The 18,736-nt window shown below is 33.8% G+C and overlaps 2 protein-coding genes across 5 annotated transcripts; both read left to right on the forward strand.

Moving 5' to 3' along the window:
- Positions 1-203: 203 nt before the first annotated feature.
- LOC105323672 (trans-1,2-dihydrobenzene-1,2-diol dehydrogenase) lies at positions 204-7,277 on the forward strand. The gene is made up of 9 exons (XM_011422740.4): positions 204-361; positions 3,819-3,915; positions 4,067-4,178; positions 4,473-4,636; positions 4,968-5,220; positions 5,393-5,517; positions 5,924-6,074; positions 6,594-6,718; positions 6,926-7,277. The coding sequence occupies exons 1-8, from the start codon at positions 225-227 to the stop codon at positions 6,692-6,694; spliced, it is 1,140 nt and encodes a 379-aa protein (XP_011421042.3). The 5' UTR covers positions 204-224; the 3' UTR covers positions 6,695-6,718; positions 6,926-7,277.
- A 1,676-nt stretch (positions 7,278-8,953) lies between these two features.
- Positions 8,954-17,785, forward strand: LOC105323703 (enolase 4). 4 transcript variants are annotated; one of them, XM_066070381.1, is made up of 15 exons: positions 8,954-9,238; positions 9,347-9,391; positions 9,700-9,783; positions 9,909-10,102; positions 10,548-10,697; positions 11,671-11,694; positions 12,751-12,916; positions 13,097-13,225; positions 13,480-13,542; positions 13,693-13,857; positions 14,129-14,152; positions 15,656-15,781; positions 16,206-16,401; positions 16,815-16,882; positions 17,369-17,785. In XM_066070381.1, the coding sequence occupies exons 1-15, from the start codon at positions 9,086-9,088 to the stop codon at positions 17,600-17,602; spliced, it is 1,821 nt and encodes a 606-aa protein (XP_065926453.1). In that variant the 5' UTR covers positions 8,954-9,085; the 3' UTR covers positions 17,603-17,785. The 4 variants fall into 4 exon arrangements, with proteins under 4 accessions (XP_065926453.1, XP_034328484.2, XP_034328486.2 ...); XM_034472593.2 differs by lacking the exon at positions 14,129-14,152 and adding an exon at positions 14,470-14,523; XM_034472595.2 differs by lacking the exons at positions 11,671-11,694; positions 14,129-14,152 and adding an exon at positions 14,470-14,523 and having other exon boundaries at positions 8,956-9,238.
- Positions 17,786-18,736: the final 951 nt, after the last annotated feature.

The raw sequence follows: 18,736 nt of genomic DNA on the forward strand, positions 1-18,736 counted from the left end.
TACTTTCTTCCCTGGTATCTTTCGCGTTGACATTATCTGATTATACCAGTTTCTTTACTTTGTTAAGTCCTCCGTTTCTACAAGCTTCAAACAGATCCCTACCTGGCATGAGAAGGAGACGATGATTTGTTTTGAAGCAACGATCGTCAAGTCGACATTTTCATTCATCTTCTCACGCGAAATATCGGCCATAAACGTTGTCTGGTTTGGACGCTCCCGCCACTATGTTTCACTTCGACAAGCGTCGTAATGATCCAGACTCGCAAACTCGGGGGTTCTTATCAAAAGTCGATACCTACAAACTTTACCCAGTGACTGAGGTGCGTGGCAGGTTACATTCTATAGCAGTTAAAGCTTTTTCGTAAGTGTCACACTTTTTTAACATGTTAAAGATCGGTAAAATTGATTATGTTTCAAAAGGACAAACGCATATATGGAGGGCAATCATTTAATATATTGTCGAATTTATAAAACTAAAGAACGTTCTTATTTCAATATTTGCACAAAACGCATTGTAAACAACGTGTTATCAAAGTGCAAAAAAAACTTTCGTTATGGTTATGTCGCCTATGCATCACAAGATAAAATACTGATGCAGCATTAATTGTTTCTGAGTTTGATACTAAAATTGGCTGCTCTATGGAACGCCAAATTAACATATGTTCAAATATTTGTACCTATCTTCAAATAATTGTAATTGTAAATCATTTGAAGATAGGTACAATTGAATTGAAGATAGGTGTAAATAATTATACCTATCTCTAAATAATTATACCTAGGTACAAATGAATTATACCTAGGTACAAATGAATTATACCTAGGTACAAATGAATTATACCTAGGTACAAATGAATTATACCTATCTTAAATTCAATTAAAGATAGGTTCAATTGAATTATACCTATCTCTAATTCATTTGAAGATAGGTAAAATTCATTTAAAGATAGGTACAATTGATTTGAAGATAGGTTCAATTCAGACATATCTACAAAGGATTTGAAGATAGGTACAATTCAATTATACCTAGGTTCAATTCGTTTTGTGTATTGTTGAAAATAATGAACGCTCCATTGAAGACATTTCAACATGGAGGAAACGAGTGTGTGTCTGTGTGTGTGTGTGTGTGTGCAATATATTTGCAAAAGGCATCATTTACTTATTAGAATATACATGTATATCAATAAGTAAGCCATAAACATGTATACCCGAATACCCCAAAAGTGACGGAGTTAGGGTAGTGACGTAGTTAGGGTCACTAACGTGATATACTTAAATAAAAAAACTGGCTTTATTTTTTTCCATAATTTTATCAAAGAATGTATAATTCAGTTGATAATCACTCTATTTATTAAAGCGGTAACAATTATTATGAGTTTTTGTTTGTTTTAAGGCTCAATCTTTCGAAAAGTTGACAAAATCATATTGCCTATTTTATCATCCCGATCCCGATTTTATTGTGACGTAACGGAAATGATGTACTATACAGGGAGTATTCATTATTGCCAATATTTTAGTAATTGAAGATAGGTTCAATTCAATTGTACCTATCTTTAATTCAATTGTACCTATCTTCAATTTATTGCATTTGTACCTATCTTCAAATCAATTGTACCTATCTTCAAATGAATTAAAGATAGGTATAACTGAATTGTACCTATCTCTAATTCAATTTGAAGATAGGTACAATTGAATTGAAGATAGGTACAATTGAATTGAAGATAGGTACAATTATTTGAAGATAGGTACAAATATTTGAATATATGTTAATTTGGCGTTCCATACTGCTCTACCTATTTTCCACTTTATAATATAAAAAAGAAACAGATATGTTCAAAATCACAGATGCCCTGCAACCAATTTGAAAACAACGATGGACATCAATTTTAAACAATTGTTGATGGAGACAGAAAGTTCCACAGTAGCTTGATATTCAAAAGTCATCTTAGAACCAATATTCATTTTAATGGATTTCTATCACAGATTCCCCACCAACTTGATATGCTCTCTAAACTAAATGTAAGGGCTACTTCTTGGTACCTTCAGTCAATGTGAAAACATCTACTCCAGTTGAAGTCAAGGTTTGGGTGGATGCGTCCATAGTATTTAGATCAGCTTCAAGTCAGCAAAGTCCCTTAAGGTGCTGGATTTGAGTAATGGTAAGGTATTTATAGCTCTTGCCCATGTGGAGTTTATATTATTGGAGTAATGAAAGGACTTGGGGCAGTTGGAAAAATGGCATCAAGACTCATGATGGTCTTAATTTGCACTTGGAACATTAACAAGAACTGGTTCAGTGGGATACCTCCTCGTCTCTTCTGGAGTAACAGCTATATAGGGATCATACGCAGGATGGTAGAGTCGCCTACAATGTCAGAAAGACTCCCAGAATCCAACGTTCCTACTCATGATCAGACTTGCTTACCGCTAGCTCATGGTACAGTTCCAGAATTTCCACCTTGTTTTATTCTTTAGTGTCTCTGCATAATCTCTGTTATTGTTGGTGGCGTAATCTTTCTGATTAGACTCAAGCATTCTCTGGCGAGGATTGTGTCCGTCCACACTTTATCACATGTTTCTCCCTGGAATTCTCTTCCATAATGCGTTCATTGCATACGAGAAAACATTGGTCCCCCTTCTAGCAATGGTCTATGTATCTACCATTTCCACAAAATTGCCATGCCAAGCAGATGAGCGTTTCTGGTGCAGGGGTCTACTTAAATTAAGGTCTAGGCTCATGCTTGCCAAGATATCCATGCAGATTGAAAAAAGGAAATGAGCACACTCTTCATAAAAGTAACCACATTTACAACATTTACCTGAATCAGTTAAATTATTCTTAAACAAATCTGCATTAAGATTACTTGAAAAGTTTCTATGATGATAATGAAATATATTTCGCCGTCTTTGACCATGCATAGCTGTATGATTTGGATTTTATTTTATTTTCAGGACCTCTATTTTTCATTTTGCATAAAATTTGCTTCACTTGTAACAGATTTTATCTTATCTGGCAAGTTGTTCTACGACTTATTTGTTGATGGTAAAAGCAATAATAGTGTGCAACTGTTCTAATAATTAGTATAATGATACTAATTATTATCGCGTACGGCATAATTATGCGTAACTAGTAAACGCTGCCTAACCATATCTTATATGGTAAATAATCAGCCAGGAGTATTACATATTAAAAAGGTAATTTGTACAAGAGTGTAAGTTTGTGTTTTTGTCTGATAAGTCTTAATCTTGTAATAATACGTCCAACTCGTATTTGTACACTCTCTAATAGATTATTTTGCTCCTGTGTGCAATTATCCCACACTACATATACCATATTCTAAAATAGTTTTAATCATTTTCAACCAGCTTTTTTAAAGGAAAAATCTAATTAATGAAAAGGTGAAAATGGCGGATCGGTCAGGGCAGGCAGCTTGCCAAAGGGTACCCCTATTGTACATTAACTCCTCCTTCAGTTTTCAAGATTGGAAATTGTTGATTTGCAGATCAATTGTACATATATCAGAGACATGCATGTTACTTGGATTTTGGATAATTTATCAAAAAATTCCACCAGTTGAACTTAAGTATATTTGGCAGAATAGCTAGTGCATGTAGAGTACCCCCATTTTCCTGGATAGGTAGTGTTTATCAATGCAGGGTTGACAAATGGATTATTGATTCTGTTTACACACAAAAAACCCGGTTTGCTGTCACGTTGACTGCTTATCTCTTCTTACCTTTTATTTCCTTCAACTTTGAATTTGTCATCGTTTGTAATACAAGTGAAGAGCTATAAATAATTTTTTTCTTGATTTGGATAGGAACAAAATGGTCCTTCGCTGGGGAATCTGTGGAGCAGGGTTCATTTGTAGTGATTTTGTGTCAGCATTGTTAGCTCCTCCCAATAATGTTCATGAGGTAAATAAATTTCAGAGGCCTGGTTTGTTTATATTTATTATCGGTAATATTCATGAGACGAGGTAAATTTTTGCATACTGTATTATCAAGACTATAATGACATTTTGTTCAGCCTTATACCTAATTTTCACATTCTTGATGAAATTTTAAGGTAGTTTGTGTTGGAGCAAGAGCATTAGATAGAGCCCAGGAATTTGCTGACAGGTTTGGTATCAAGAAAGCCTATGGCTCATATGAAGAGGTTGCCAGTGATGCAGATGTTGGTAAGATGTACTGGTATGATATTCTTACAAAGTTTATAACTTTGTTTTTGATACACCAAACCTTTTATTTTGAGTAAACATACTGGTAGTTCAAGGTGAAGGTTAAAGTTTTGCCTACACAATTAGTAACGGATTACAAAGTATTTCTGCTATAAACATCATTGAATTTATTTGGCAATTTTTTCTTTATTATTTATTTATATTTATTCTTTATTATTTATTTATATTTATTATTTATCATGTTGTACAATATTCTTTTTCCTGATATTCCAAAATCATGCTTTATAATTATAGATGTTGTGTACATTGGGGTGATACACATTCACCATGTGAAGCTGTCCAAACAGATCCTAAAAGCAGGGAAAAATGTTCTGTGTGAGAAACCAGTAGCAGCTTGTCTGTCACAGTTTCTGGAGGTCCAGCAAGTGGCCAAAGACTGCAAACGCTTCTTCATGGAGGTAAGGGGGAATTTTCTCTCAGTAGTTAAATTAACTGTAAAAGCAGAAACTTGGGGAATACATTTTGTTAACCTTGTTGATACTATTTAGGAACAACAATTTCAAAATAGTTATTTTTGAAACAACATAAATACATCCCTACAAAACATTATGTAGTGTAATCACATAATCAACCAAATTTGATCCTGCTTAAATTTCTGTTTCTACGGCATATACCGTAGTTACCAAGAAGAAGGGGGGAGAGAGAGAGAGAGAGAGAGAGAGAGTTTATGAATATTTTGATAATTTTAATTGAACAATTTAATGGCTATCATGTTTGCATTTTCTGCAGGCAATTTGGAGCAGGTGCAATCCAATTTATCGTAAAATCAAGGAGGAGATTCGTTCTGGAAACCTTGGGGAAATCCTGCATGTACAATGCCAGTTTTTAGTTCCTATCTGTAATGTGGATCGCATTAATAAGCCCGAGTTAGGGGGAGGAGGTTTGCATGACGTAGCAATTTACACAATCCAGCTAGCTACAATGGTATTTAACAACGAAAAACCTGTGAAAATCACAGCTGATGCTTCATTGTCTGATCAAGGTTGGCCATTACATGTATTATTAATTCTTTGCACAGACAGAATTTGAAATTTTGAAATATCGGAAATGGATTGCAGTAGCAATGATGAATGTTTGTTATTCAGCCATCACTTTGATGAAGAAAAAATACCTTAATTCAATGGATTTGATAAAGGTGAAAGTTTAATTTGTAGGAGTTGATCTAAATGGCTGTATCACCTTAACCTACAAGAATGGCGGTAAAGCAGTGCTCGTCTACAGTACACTGTTTCAAGGAAAGAATTCAGCAATAATATATGGTTCAAAGGGAAAAATAGAGGTGAGACATCTGATTTTTTGCTAGAACTTACAAAGAAAGCAAAGGGCACCGAAACTTTCTGTGCTATTGTTACAATTTTAGGTTGAACTGTAATTGGTTTTATACTTGTAATTTTCTGTGCTATTGTTACAATTTTTGGTTGAACTGTAGTTTGTATTGTAAATGCACATGTATCTATCATTCAGATAAACTTCTATTGTCTCAAATATTAATACATTTGCATGTACTATATGGATTGGTTGAAATGAGTTTGAATTCCCAAAACCTATTTAGAGCAATTTTAACTAAGAGCTTGGACTTGGGATAGTTGTGTCAAACAGCAATATGATTTTAATTTGTCGTTTTTGCTAGAAAGCAAATGAATATGAACATGTACATGTTCATGACTTGCATTTAAATCTTTTAGATTGATGAACCTTTCTGGGCCCCAGACTCAGCAAATCTGCCGTCAGGTAAAATAACCAATGAAATACCCTGTGGTCCAGTGCCATACAACTTTACCAACAGTGGGGGTCTGCGGTATGAGGCAGACTGTGTCAAGACATGTCTTGAAGCAGGTAAAGTATTCAATGACTGCCTGATCAACCATAACAACCAAGCTTGCTCTGTTTCATTATTGCTTGAACTCTTAATATTATGTACTGAGTACTGTGCCGAGAGGGAGAGAGTGAAAAATGATGATACTGGTAACTTAAAAAAAATAAATCATATATCTTTTGGAAACACCTTTTATTAAGCTGTCAGTAGGAAATATTTGTAAAAATGTCTCTTAACTTTGAAAAAGAGTAATCTCTATAAGTAAAAGAGAAATATAATATCATGAAAAGAAATATATTATACAAGTATAAAAATGATCTCACATACATGTACAATTATAGTTTTTTGTCATTGCATGCAAAGGGTTTACAGTGCACTCCTCTCCAGTAAAATAAGGGGAATATTAGTAGATCTAGCACTCTAACTTTTATTTTGTAAAAGACACCCACTTTATTTTTATTTACCTGGAAGTTCTGCATGGCATGGGAGTTGGAGTTGTTGGATGAAATCAAACTTTTAAATATAATCTATCTTGGTAGGAAATTTGGAGTGCAGTGAAGTGACCTTCGCTGACAGTCAGGCTGTTTACCACATCATTGATGAAGTGGTGAGACTAACAGGAATTAATGTTCAGTGGTGAATAGAAGCTTCTTGATTGGGAATGGTAAGGATATATCAATGAGAGGCTCAAACCATCTCATGTTTTTTTTAAATATATCTGTTGTTCAAAATGTCATTTTGAGGTTAATTTCTGTTGATGAATGTCAAAAGCTGATGCCCTAAAGTAATTATAAAAACTTAATTAGTAAACATTTGATATGCTGAAAATCTTGGTGAGATATTAATTATGTCAATCTTTTCTCTTTTACAGATTTCTCCATCTGTCTTTGTGGAGTTTTCCCAATGAAGAGTGCATCAGTATGAACTGTATGGCTGTAGTGCTAGATATATAAACACCTGCAAATGACACACACATGTAATTTATTGATTATTGATTATTATTGATGAATATTTGTGCTTGTATAGTATGCGTATTATTTGTGGCTCTAAACAATTTGGTTTATGATTAAGGTGCTAATATTTTTCAGTATTACAAACATGTATTTTCGTGTGATTTGTTAATTGCTTGATAGCCACTTTAAACTGTGTGGTTTTTTTAAAAATATTTAATCTAGATGTACATGATAAACTTTTTTATGATCTTTTTGCATATATATATATATATATATATATATATATATATATATATATATATATATATATATATATATATATATATATATATATATATATATCCATGTTATGATATGGCACTCAATAAAATTATTTTATTAATATGTTGATACAATTGTCTGTCATTTTTGTAATATTTGGTATTGACAATATCACAATAGTCTTCTTGCGAATATGTTTGTTTTTATTAATTTAGGCAATATAGATGTAGTTTCAGCCAGTGCACTTTGTCAGATTTGTAAGACAATGTACAATTTGTCGCTCATGCTCTCTCTCTCTCTCTCTCTCTCTCTCTCTCTCTCTCTCTCTCGTAGAATGTTAGATTTTTAACTTTTTTAGCTCACCTGAGCTGAAAGCTCAAGTGAGCTATTCTGATCACATTTTGTCTGTCGTCCGTCTGTCTGTCCGTCTGTCTGTAAACTTTTCACATTTTCAACATCTTCTCAAGAACCACTGGGCCAATTTCAACCAAACTTGGCACAAAGCATCCTTAGCCTAAGGGGATTCAAAGTTGTGAAAATTAAGGACCAGACCCTTTTGCAAAGGGAGATAATTAGGAATTTATGAAAATTTTCAAGAAATTTTCAAAAATCTTCTCACGAACCATAAGACCTAGTAAGCTGTAACTTGTGTGAAAGCATTCTCAGGTAGTGTAGATGCAAAGTTGTGAAAATCATGACCCCTGAGGGTAGGGTGGGGCCACAATGGGGTGTCGAAGTTTAACATAGGAATATATAGAGTAAATCTTTAAAAATCTTCTTCTCAGAAATTAAACAACCAGAAAAGCTGAAACTTGTGTGAAAGCATCCTCAGGTAGTATTAATTCAAAATTGTGAAAATCATGACCCCCGGGGGTAGGGTGGGGCCGCAATGGCGGGGGGGGGGGGTCAAATTTTAACAAAGGAATATATAGAGTAAATCTTTGAAAATATTCTTCTCAGAAACTAATCAGCCAGCAAAGCTGAAACTTGTAATTTGAAGCATCCTCAGGTAGTGTTAATTCAAAGTTGTGAAAATCATAACCCCCAGGGGTAGGGTGGGGCCACAATGGGGGGGGGGGGGTCAAAGTTTAACAAAGGCATATATAGAGTAAATCTTTAAAAATCTTCTTCTCAGAAACTAATCAGCCAGATGATTCTTTATAATTGTTAAGACTTTGGCCCCAGAACAATTCTTTGGCCTCACAAGAAGGTTCAGAGTTTGATGTAGGATTATATCCCATATATAAACTATTGTTAAGGATCTTTTGGAGAACTGCAATACTCAACATGTGATATGACTATAAAATCATCCTGTTAGAAAAGGGACTAATGATTATAAACATAAGGATATCCAGGGGGGAAAATGGACTTTATTTATACAGAATCTACATGTATTATTGTACATTGTCCAGATAGTTTGTATTGTGACTCCATTAAGCTGATTTTATCATACCTATTGTTCCTCAGGTGAGCAATGTGGCCCATGTGCCTCTTGTTTCATATTGATTTGATTTTTTCACAACCGAAACATTCAAAGTACGCTTTACTAAAACACCTGCCGCTGTTTCGTATAAAACTATTTATTTTTTTAATAAGGCTTTTACGTGACTGTTTATGCATATTTGTATCGATTTAATTTTGTTTTAAATAAAAAATATTCCCAAACTTCTTTAATCGTAACAATATGGCGATAAACCCGCAACTGTTGACTTGTCCCACATAGCAACGTTGAATATGGCGGACATGTAAAGACGCTGTTAGAAAGAAAATATACTTTTTCATTGGGTATACATTTGTAAAACCTTAAATATAGCAAAATGGCTTCTGCTAGTACAAGAGAGGCTAGGGAAAAGTACGAATTAAAACAAAAAGCAGTCAAATACTACGATCAAAATGGAGTACCCAAAAAGATGGAAGAAATATTGAATTCGATGTTTTATGACAATCCAGACGACGTTTACGGACACTTGGTTTGTATATCTTAATGTGAATCAAATAAATTGTACAGATAAATTGTAAAAAAAAATATTTTGCTTTTTATTTTGTATAGACTTATAAGCATCCATATTTTTTTGTAGGCAAACTACTTCGCAGAACATGCCAAGACGCCCCTAATTTCACAGGTATCCATGCATAATAAGAGTAAAGTAACACTCTCGACATTTGTACTTCAAATCCAAAATACCTATATTTTCATAGCAAAAGAAATGACAATGATAGAAAATTACATGCTACACTTTGCAACATACGTTCTAATAAAAACTGCTAAATTATATAAATTACATCAATTCACCCAGCAAAAAAGTAGTAATGCAGTTACCATAAATGGGTGTTTAGTTTTGGGAAGATTCAGCTAAAATCTTTTTTTACCATGCCTACTGAAATAAAAAGCACTAGTGGTTTTGTACTAACAGTAAAATTATGATTTCAGATTTCAGCAAGGCATGGATTTGATAGCAAAGGACAGACTACAGTTCAAACTGATATGTACTGCACTGTTAGAAATAATAAAAAGGTAAAGTGTAATTTTTTAGACAATGGCTATTAATGATGTTGCATTAAAAAAATTACAATCATAAGGATTATATAAGTGTTTTCAAAATTTCATTATATAACAAATGTTAGATATTGATTTCATAGCTTTCAGCAGCAGTAGTGAGTTCATCATCAAATAGCTCATTGCCCGAGAACACCAAGCCCGAGGATAGGGAGGAAGAGGACAAAGCTCGAGAGGCTGGTGTAGAGGCAGCCATTGCTCTCCTCAATGGAGACATCAACACTAGATTACAAGGAGTAGATCCAGCCCTTCAGTCAGATGTGGACAAAATACTAATGTAAAGGATGAATTGATTATATGAAGCATATGTACATTATTTGGCAGAAATTGATTTTTTGATAGTTTATGATAGATTTGCATGATATTGTGCATACTTTAAATCAATACATATTGAAAAACTTGTACCTATGAATGCATGTCCTTATAGTTATGTACATTGTACTTAATAAAGTAAGAGTAGGTTTCTGCCAAAATATTAAATAGAATACCCAGGCACTTTATACATGTATAACCTTATTTACTGTATGCCATAATGTTGACAGCTCTAAACTATTGGAATAGTACATAAATTTCAAATATACATAAATTGCAGAAGATACCCAGTCATAATTTTTTGTATGGAGTATAAAAGGACCCAGGGTTATGAAATTCAATTCTAAATAATTAGATAAAAAGCATGATGAAAAATTTAACTAAAGTTTTGTTACAAATATAAATTGTAGGAAACTGTATGAAGAGTTGAAAGCCGAGGAAGATGAAAGGCTAGCTAAAGAAGCAGCAGAGCAGGCTGCGTTAGGAGGAGATGGGGCAACTCCAGTGAAAGAAGAGGATGCCAGCGTGAGTGGCAAAAAAGGAGGAAAATCCTCAGCCAAGTAAGTACCTCCATATAGTATAGACTCTCTGTATAGATTTTCTTCTTCTAAGTACTTTGGTGCAATTTTTTTTTTCATGTATTGATATTGTTAAAATGTTGTTCTTCAAATAAAATTTATGTCCAGGGACAGTGAGCAGTAAGTATATGTGTCAAATGCCAGAATTTTTTTTTTGAAGGGGAAGTTTTCTGAAGAGAAAATGAATGAATATAATTTGTTTTTAAAATTTAAAGGATCATATTATATAGGAATTATAATTAAACCATGAGAGCTAAAGCTTCTGGTACAATTGTGTTCAGTTTTCTTGGTTGTGATTGGCCAGAATAACTCCAATAGAATTGTCTTTTATGCAAAGTAACGGAACCAACATAGGATAAAACCACAAACAAAAGCATTACAATTGAGATACAAAGAATATGCCTACTGCTGTGTTCATTTGTAGTGAAAGCTAATATAAGCCAACATGTGTGTGATTTTCAGCAGCTCTTAATTGTTCATTTGCTAATTAAGGACTGAAGACACAATTCAACAAATTCATATGCAAACCTTTACTGCATGATCACTTAAAATTTACATTTACTGAATTGGTATGGAGTCATACAGCTTTAAATTGGATATGAGAGGCTGTCATATGCTTTGGAAAGCTATATATTGCATGTTTTTGATGTGAATCAGTTTGTTTTTTAAAAACCAGTAACAGCATTGCTGGGGATTATGAGTATTTGTAAGTAAGTTTGTACTGGTTATTCATTGTCTAACACATTGTCTGACATTTGTGAATTCATACATTATGAATAACAATGGGGCAAGTTGGGAATGTTACATAAACACAACTGTCATGTGTAACTTAATAATATGTGAACATTTTGAAGAAATGTTACTGAAGAAATAGAGTGCTATATTAGAGAAATGTTTAGAGTTTGTGACAATTTTGAGTGTGACTGTACAGATATATCCTGATATGATTCTGTAGGATTAATCCGGGTACCAACAAGAAGTGAGTGAATAACACACAATCTTATTAACTTTATAGCGGTGATGGGCAAAATGTGTGTACTGCAGATAATGCTCAGACTCGACTCGTTTATGTTATATATAGAATACAATTTCTCCTTGCTTTCAACATATTATATTTTAGTTCTAATTACAGTAGATATAACTATAGGTCCATGTCCTTTCCCTCTCTCTGTATAGTATAAAATTTCAACATTTGCATTGTAGACTGAATGGAAAAGTAATGCATGCAGGTTTCCACAACATACAGAAATCTATGACACTATTATCACTATTTGTTATTGTGCAATTTACTTCAGTTTATTTACATCGTGATAGATATTGTCATGTTTATTTACTGATTGAGTAAATACAATAAAATGTAGTTGTATATAAACATTTAAGCAATTCAATTTCAAAACAGGACACATGTTTGTCTCTCTTTTCAAAATCTTTTTTTTTTCCTGTCATAATGTACACTTAATCCTCAAGGCACAGTTTCTCTCAAAGCATAGACAATTATCTGTGAGATTTTTGGAAGATCTTTGGAGTGATGCATGAAAATTTTGAGAGAGATTTATGAATATGAATACTGTAGTATTATTTTAGGCTCGATCAGGTGATTGATTTCTCAGTAATGAAACACTTGCACATGTACAAGACAAGTGTTGATAGATACCATGGTTAACTATTTAGGTAATATATCTGTTTTGTTTTCTTACACAGACCATTCAGATATAGTGAGAGCATGCACGTAGATTAAGGGGTAGTGAATTGCATAAATTTACTTCTGTATAAAGCTGTTTTATTATATATTATGATATCATTGATTCATTTACAATTTCAAAATGGTATTACAAACTTTCATGTCTACAATTTTCAAGATTGCTGACATCTAATACATGTACATGTACCATTTTTACAAAGATGACGCTGAAAATACTTGCAAAGTAATATATGAATTAATGATTAATAATTAGGGTAACCTTCCTACTAGTATAACACTCAGTAATTCATCTTCATCCAGCATCTAAACATTGTATTTTTGTGCCATTTGAAGGAAAGGAAAGAGTGCTGCAGTTGTGGTGGTCCCTGATGAACCAAAAGAAAAACTCCTCCCAGGGGCGGAGTCTATTTGTGTGGCTAGTCGGGCGGCTTGTACTGCAGCGTCAGCTGTAAGGGAGGAACCTCTCTACCAACATATAGCCACCCTCAGGTTTGGGGAGGTAGGGCAATTTAATTTATCATCCATAACATTTTTATGTTCCATGAAAACAATTAAACTTTTGGTAATCTGTGCTTCTTTTTAAGATACTGGTTCATACATATATGTATGTCATTTCTTGACCTGCTGCATTTTGACAGATATGAATTAAAAATAAATGTCAAATTTTGATTTTATATAGATTCCTAAAGATATGAGAGTGCCCATTCCTATGGTGACAATTATCCAAAGTGGACGATCAGCTCCTGGAAAATTAAACTGTATCAAAGAATTTATGGTGGTTCCCAAACCTGGCATGCCTATTGCTGATGTATGTTTTGATATTTTAGATTGCAGTTTTACATGTTGATTTGACATGTTCAAATTGCTATGTTCATGCCCTAAACCTAATTCTTATTTTTTGATCAATGAGATAAAAGTCTGTAACAAGGAACTTTGAAAATTGATAAAATACATTTACTGTGGTACTTTACATGTATTTTGTGAAATAGCAATAAGAGGTGGTCATTGTTTACAAAAAAATAAAATAAACTTCCGTTGATCAAAAATTCATTTTGTTTGCAGAGTCTGAAATACTGCCAGAAAATCTACAGCTATGTGGCCAAAACCTTAGTAACCAAAAGTGGGGTAAAGTGCTTGTTTACATTTTGAAGAAAATATTCTTTTTGATAGGTTAAATGTCATCAAATATTGCATATAGTTGATAGAAAACACATTTTCATTGGTCAGTTGCACTTGTCTTTCAAAAGTGGGATAACTTTCTTTTATTAAAATCAGATGGCAGCACAGTATGGAAATGACATTGGAGCTCTCTGCCCCTCCTACGACAAGCCTGAGCAAGGACTAGACATCCTACAGGATGCCATCACCAGCCTAGAACTCACCCCTGGGGAAGATTTTTTCATCGCCCTCAATCTGGCAGGAAAGGAAATATTTGACTATGTAGGTAGTCAGTCTTATGAAAATTCATGAACTTCTTTCCCAATATTGTACAAGGGCTCAAATTTATTGATTTTTTTTCTTGCATGTTTTTTACGAAGAGATATAATTATATTATGGGATTTTTCTTTCAAATCTCTGGAAAAGAAATAAATTTATACCAGGTACATTTTAGTTAGCGCAGAATATATTAATGAGGGACAGTTACATAGCGTAATAATAATAATGTGAATTTGTTATGGTATTAAATATGACTCTGCTGTTTGACCAAAAGGATAAGAAATCCAATCAAACATCTGTAAGTATCCCAGAGTGTTAACTTTATTAAAAGGTTGGAGAGTTTATTGATATGGCATAGTTAGATTTCAAAGGATTCAAAAAGGATAAGGCACTATGGTTTTGCGCACTGCGTTCATTCACATTGCAGCGCACATTTCATTGACGATAATACCATCACATTGAAAAGTTTAATTCATTTTTTTGTGTGTGTGTCTTGTGTTCAAATGTCTGCCAATTATTTTTGAGTCTGCATAGACCTGCAATTTTGCTCATGGCAAGCGTTTAGCTATAGGCTCATTGTTTGACATGTGATGTGATGCAATACTTCTCCAATAGGATCCCTCTAGTGTACCTGCCAAATCCGATTTCCCTGGTCAGGGTATGCACAAGGTATCAGAGGAATTAAGCTGCACTTATAACCATGTGAACTAATATGTCTTTGGAATGCTGTGGTATTACATGTGTCTATAACTGCATGGATCCATTAGTTATTTTGTACTTATAGTCACTGTCAGTGTGTTTTTGTTTTGTTTGTATATTTGTATACCGGTATTTTGTTTTAGATGAAATGTTGAATGTATGTGTAGTATTGATTTTTCTTACGTTAATGTAGAGTGATAGTTAAAAATCTATTCATGCACCATTGTCAGACCTAAAATGTATTATTTTTTGAGATGTAGATTGACAACTTCAGACATGCACATCAACTCTCTTCTTGAGTTAGATTATAGTGGAGTCATTACACATCTATGCCAAAAGACGTTTCACCAAATCAAATATATTTTGTCAATGAACATCACACAAGATGATGGGGATAATGAGCATTTTCTCAGTCCCTAACGCATTGCGTCAATATTGCATATTGCTGCCACGTTTACTAATTTGATTCCAATTTGAAAAGGGGGAATAACTAAAAGAGAAGAAGATTGAGTTAATCCCATTTTTCAATTCTTGCAATCAAAAAAAAATTCTGGCCTACCACACTTTATTCTTTACATTTTTTGGCCTGAGAAGCTTTTTTCAATTTTCAAATAAAAAAGATACACAGACTGAATCTACTTTCTCAAATAATTATGTATTTTACCTGTATAAGAAAAACTTGAGTATACGGGAAGTAATCATGTTGAGGCATTTTAGTGTGCAAATATATAAGTTTTTTTAGTTGTTTTATGATCCTAACTCTTTGTACCGTATAAATAGCTGAACATTGTCTAATAACAACTTTGATTTGTAGATTGTAACTAATGACTGTTAACTCTAACTAGAACTCACCAACCACTATTCCACATTACACAAACTATACCTGTTTGAAGAATCCTTAAACAAAATGAAATTAAACCATTAAATGTAAATTAATTTTAATCATTTAATCAGTCAATGATCTAAATACCTAGTACATGTAGTTTCAAAATCCAACTCTAGTACTAAAAATAAAATATTCCCCGTGTTCTGTTCTGGGCATGCACAAACGTATAATTACATGCTTTTTGTGTTCACTGGATTTGTACCGTATGTATTGTAGGAGAAAGGTAAATATGAGGTCATGGGAGGTCAACAGAAAGTTCCAGAGGATCTGGTGGAATTCTGGGTAGAGTTACTTGGTCGTTACCCATCAGTCGTTGCCATCATTGACCCAATGAGGAAACAGGTAATTCAATTAAGTCTTTAAAACTTGATGATTTTTACATTTTATTTCAGTTTCTTTGTAATATCCAATAGGAACTAATAAAATTCATTACACACAAAATATAACATTAAATTCAAATCATAACATTAAGTAACACAAAATATAATGTCATACTTTTTGCAATTTTTTTTACCTTAACATGTAACTGTGTCCCAACCTGACATCATTCAGTTTCCCTTAATTTCTTGATACAAAGAACACACCAAAAAAACTCCCAGTTATTTAAGATGAAATAATTAAGATTTTTTTTAGCTATGCACATTCTAGTACTTACAGATCAAACATCTCAGTTCCCTTTAGCTATATAGGATTTACTTGACACTCATAAAATACATTTCAACTGCATGTTTAAAACTCATTTCTATGTGTTTCATAATATTAAAAGGAGAAGGAGCACTGGATGAGACTGTGTGACAGAGTTAGTGACAAGTGCTACGTGATAGGGAACCACACCTATCCCCGGCCCGGTCTACTGCTGGAGGAGGAACTCACCGAGGAGTTCAAGACCAGCGGCACTGTCCTCAAACTGGACCAGATAAATACCATTACTGACATCCTTGAGTCTGCCAAAAAGATGGAAGGTGGGTGTCTCATTAAAATTTTGTAATTACTGTAAGTTTATTTTTTTTGTGACAACTTTATTTTTGCAATTTATCAGTGATAATCTCATTATCTGTTTTATGGCAATTAGTTTTTAACAACCAAGCCTTTTTTAGTTAAAATAACACACACAATTGACTTTGAATGAGTGGTTGGCAGCAGAGAAATATTTGCAAATTAACAAAGTTCTGCTCAACCTTGCAAAATTTTCTTGTCAATAAAAGTTGGTGTACAGTTCTGGGTAGATTTTTTTTTTGGGGGGGGGGGGGCATGTCTTGTATTATTTATAATTCTAAATAGTTTTTATTAAACTTCAAAATATTTGAAATTAACAATTTGAATAAACTGCACTTAAGTTTTTCTTGCATCAGTTATTCTTGTTATTTTATAACAGATGCAGAGAATCAGATTGTGTTGACAACATGTTATGGAGAGACAACAGATACATTCCTGGCAGATATGGTAATATAGACAGTTTTCCTTGAGATTAAGCATGTATAATATGTAAAATGAATCATCAGCTTCAATTTTCTTCATGATTTGTTAAACTTACCAGTAATAAGTACTGTAAAATTTGCATCTATTGAAACATACATATGAACTGTATACAGGGAAGTTTTCGCCCCCATTTTATTTTCGCCCATTTCAGCTTTTGTCGTTGTTGTCATTGGATGAATTAGAGACAGGGCAAATTGCACTGTCTCAAATTATCTCTCTTTTAACACAACTTTGTTTGCGTGAATTCAAGGCGGGGCGAAACTGTTTGCAAGTGTAGAAGAGCAAAAATAACATAGGGTGAAAATAAACCTGTGTACAGTATTTTCTTTTTCATTATAAAATGTAAAATTAATCAATCTTTGAAATATTGAATGTTGGCAGTGCCAGAGAAACTAAGCATTAAATGTTTTGGCCTAAACACTTATGTTAATGTGCTGTTTTATATTTCAGGCTGTTGGGATGAATGCAAGGTTCTTAAAAATTGGAGCCCCAGTAAGAGGAGAGAGAATAGCCTTGTTCAATAGACTTATACAAATAGAAAACCAACTGAAATTAGAAGGGAGACTAGCCTTCCATGGGGAAAATGTGTTCCCCCATATTGTACCCCCACCCCTCCCTGAGGCAGAAGAGGGGGAGGAAGCACAGGAAGAAGAAAAGAAAGAGGAAAAAGGCAAAAAGAAATAAGCAGCCAATTATCACTTGTGTAGAAAAAAAAGTGATTTATGGTATTGTCCAAAAACTAAAACAAGATTTGGGGATGCAAAGAGACCCGTCATAGCCTGATGAACAAATGTTTCTGTGATATTCATTATTTTATGACATTGTAATAACTGTACTTTGTTGTTTATTAAATTATGAACATATTGATTGATATTTTCTTTGAGGTATTTGCAAGAATGTTAACATCCAATGCTTCATGACTGAAGTAATGATGAAGGGCCTGCGCTTAAGGGGAACATGACGTTGCAGTGTAAAAGTGTTTGTCAATGAAATATTTTGGTTTTCTTACTGCATCAACATTTAGATGTCCTGTACAGTGTACATATTATTTTCGCAACCACTTTCTTGCCTTGCAAGGGAGATATTTTAATATGCATTATTACTATCTGTTTTCGTCTGTCGTCGTGCGACGTGTGTCGTCCATTGTGCGTTAACAATTTTACATTTTTAACTCCTTCTTAAAAACTACAAGGCTAATTGTTACCAGTTTTGGTGTGAGGCATCTCTATGCTAAGAGAAATCAAAATTGTGAAATTCGTGGCTTTACCACCCCCCCCCCCCCACCCCCCCCCCCCCGGGGCACCACAAGTGGGGCCAAATATGCAAAAAAAAAAAAGGCCAAATTTTCAAAAATATTCTTCTCTACTCCCACTCATGTGAGAAAAAAAAACTGGTTGCATGGTTATGATGTCCATGAGGCCCTCTACCAGAATTGTGAAATTCATGGCCCCTGGGTCAGGGGTTCTGGCTCTAGGGTGGGGCCAATATGGCCATATAATAAAAATGTATTAAATATTAGAAAATCTTCTTCTCTACTCCCATAGATATTTGTTAAAAACTAAATGCATGATTATGATGTCCATGAAGCTCTCTACCAAAATTGTGAAATTCATGGCCCCTGGGTCAGGGGTTCTGGCTCTAGGGTGGGGCCAATATGGCCATATAGTAAAAATGTATTAAATCATAGAAAATCTTCTTCTCTACTCCCAAACATGTGGGTAAAAAACTGAAAACATGGTTATGATGTCCACTAACTCCTCTACCTAAATTGTGAAATTCATGGCCCCTGGGTCAGGGGATCAGGACATGGAGGAGGGG

This window comes from Magallana gigas, chromosome 8 (assembly GCF_963853765.1).
Source record: "Magallana gigas chromosome 8, xbMagGiga1.1, whole genome shotgun sequence".
NCBI lineage: Eukaryota > Metazoa > Mollusca > Bivalvia > Ostreida > Ostreidae > Magallana > Magallana gigas.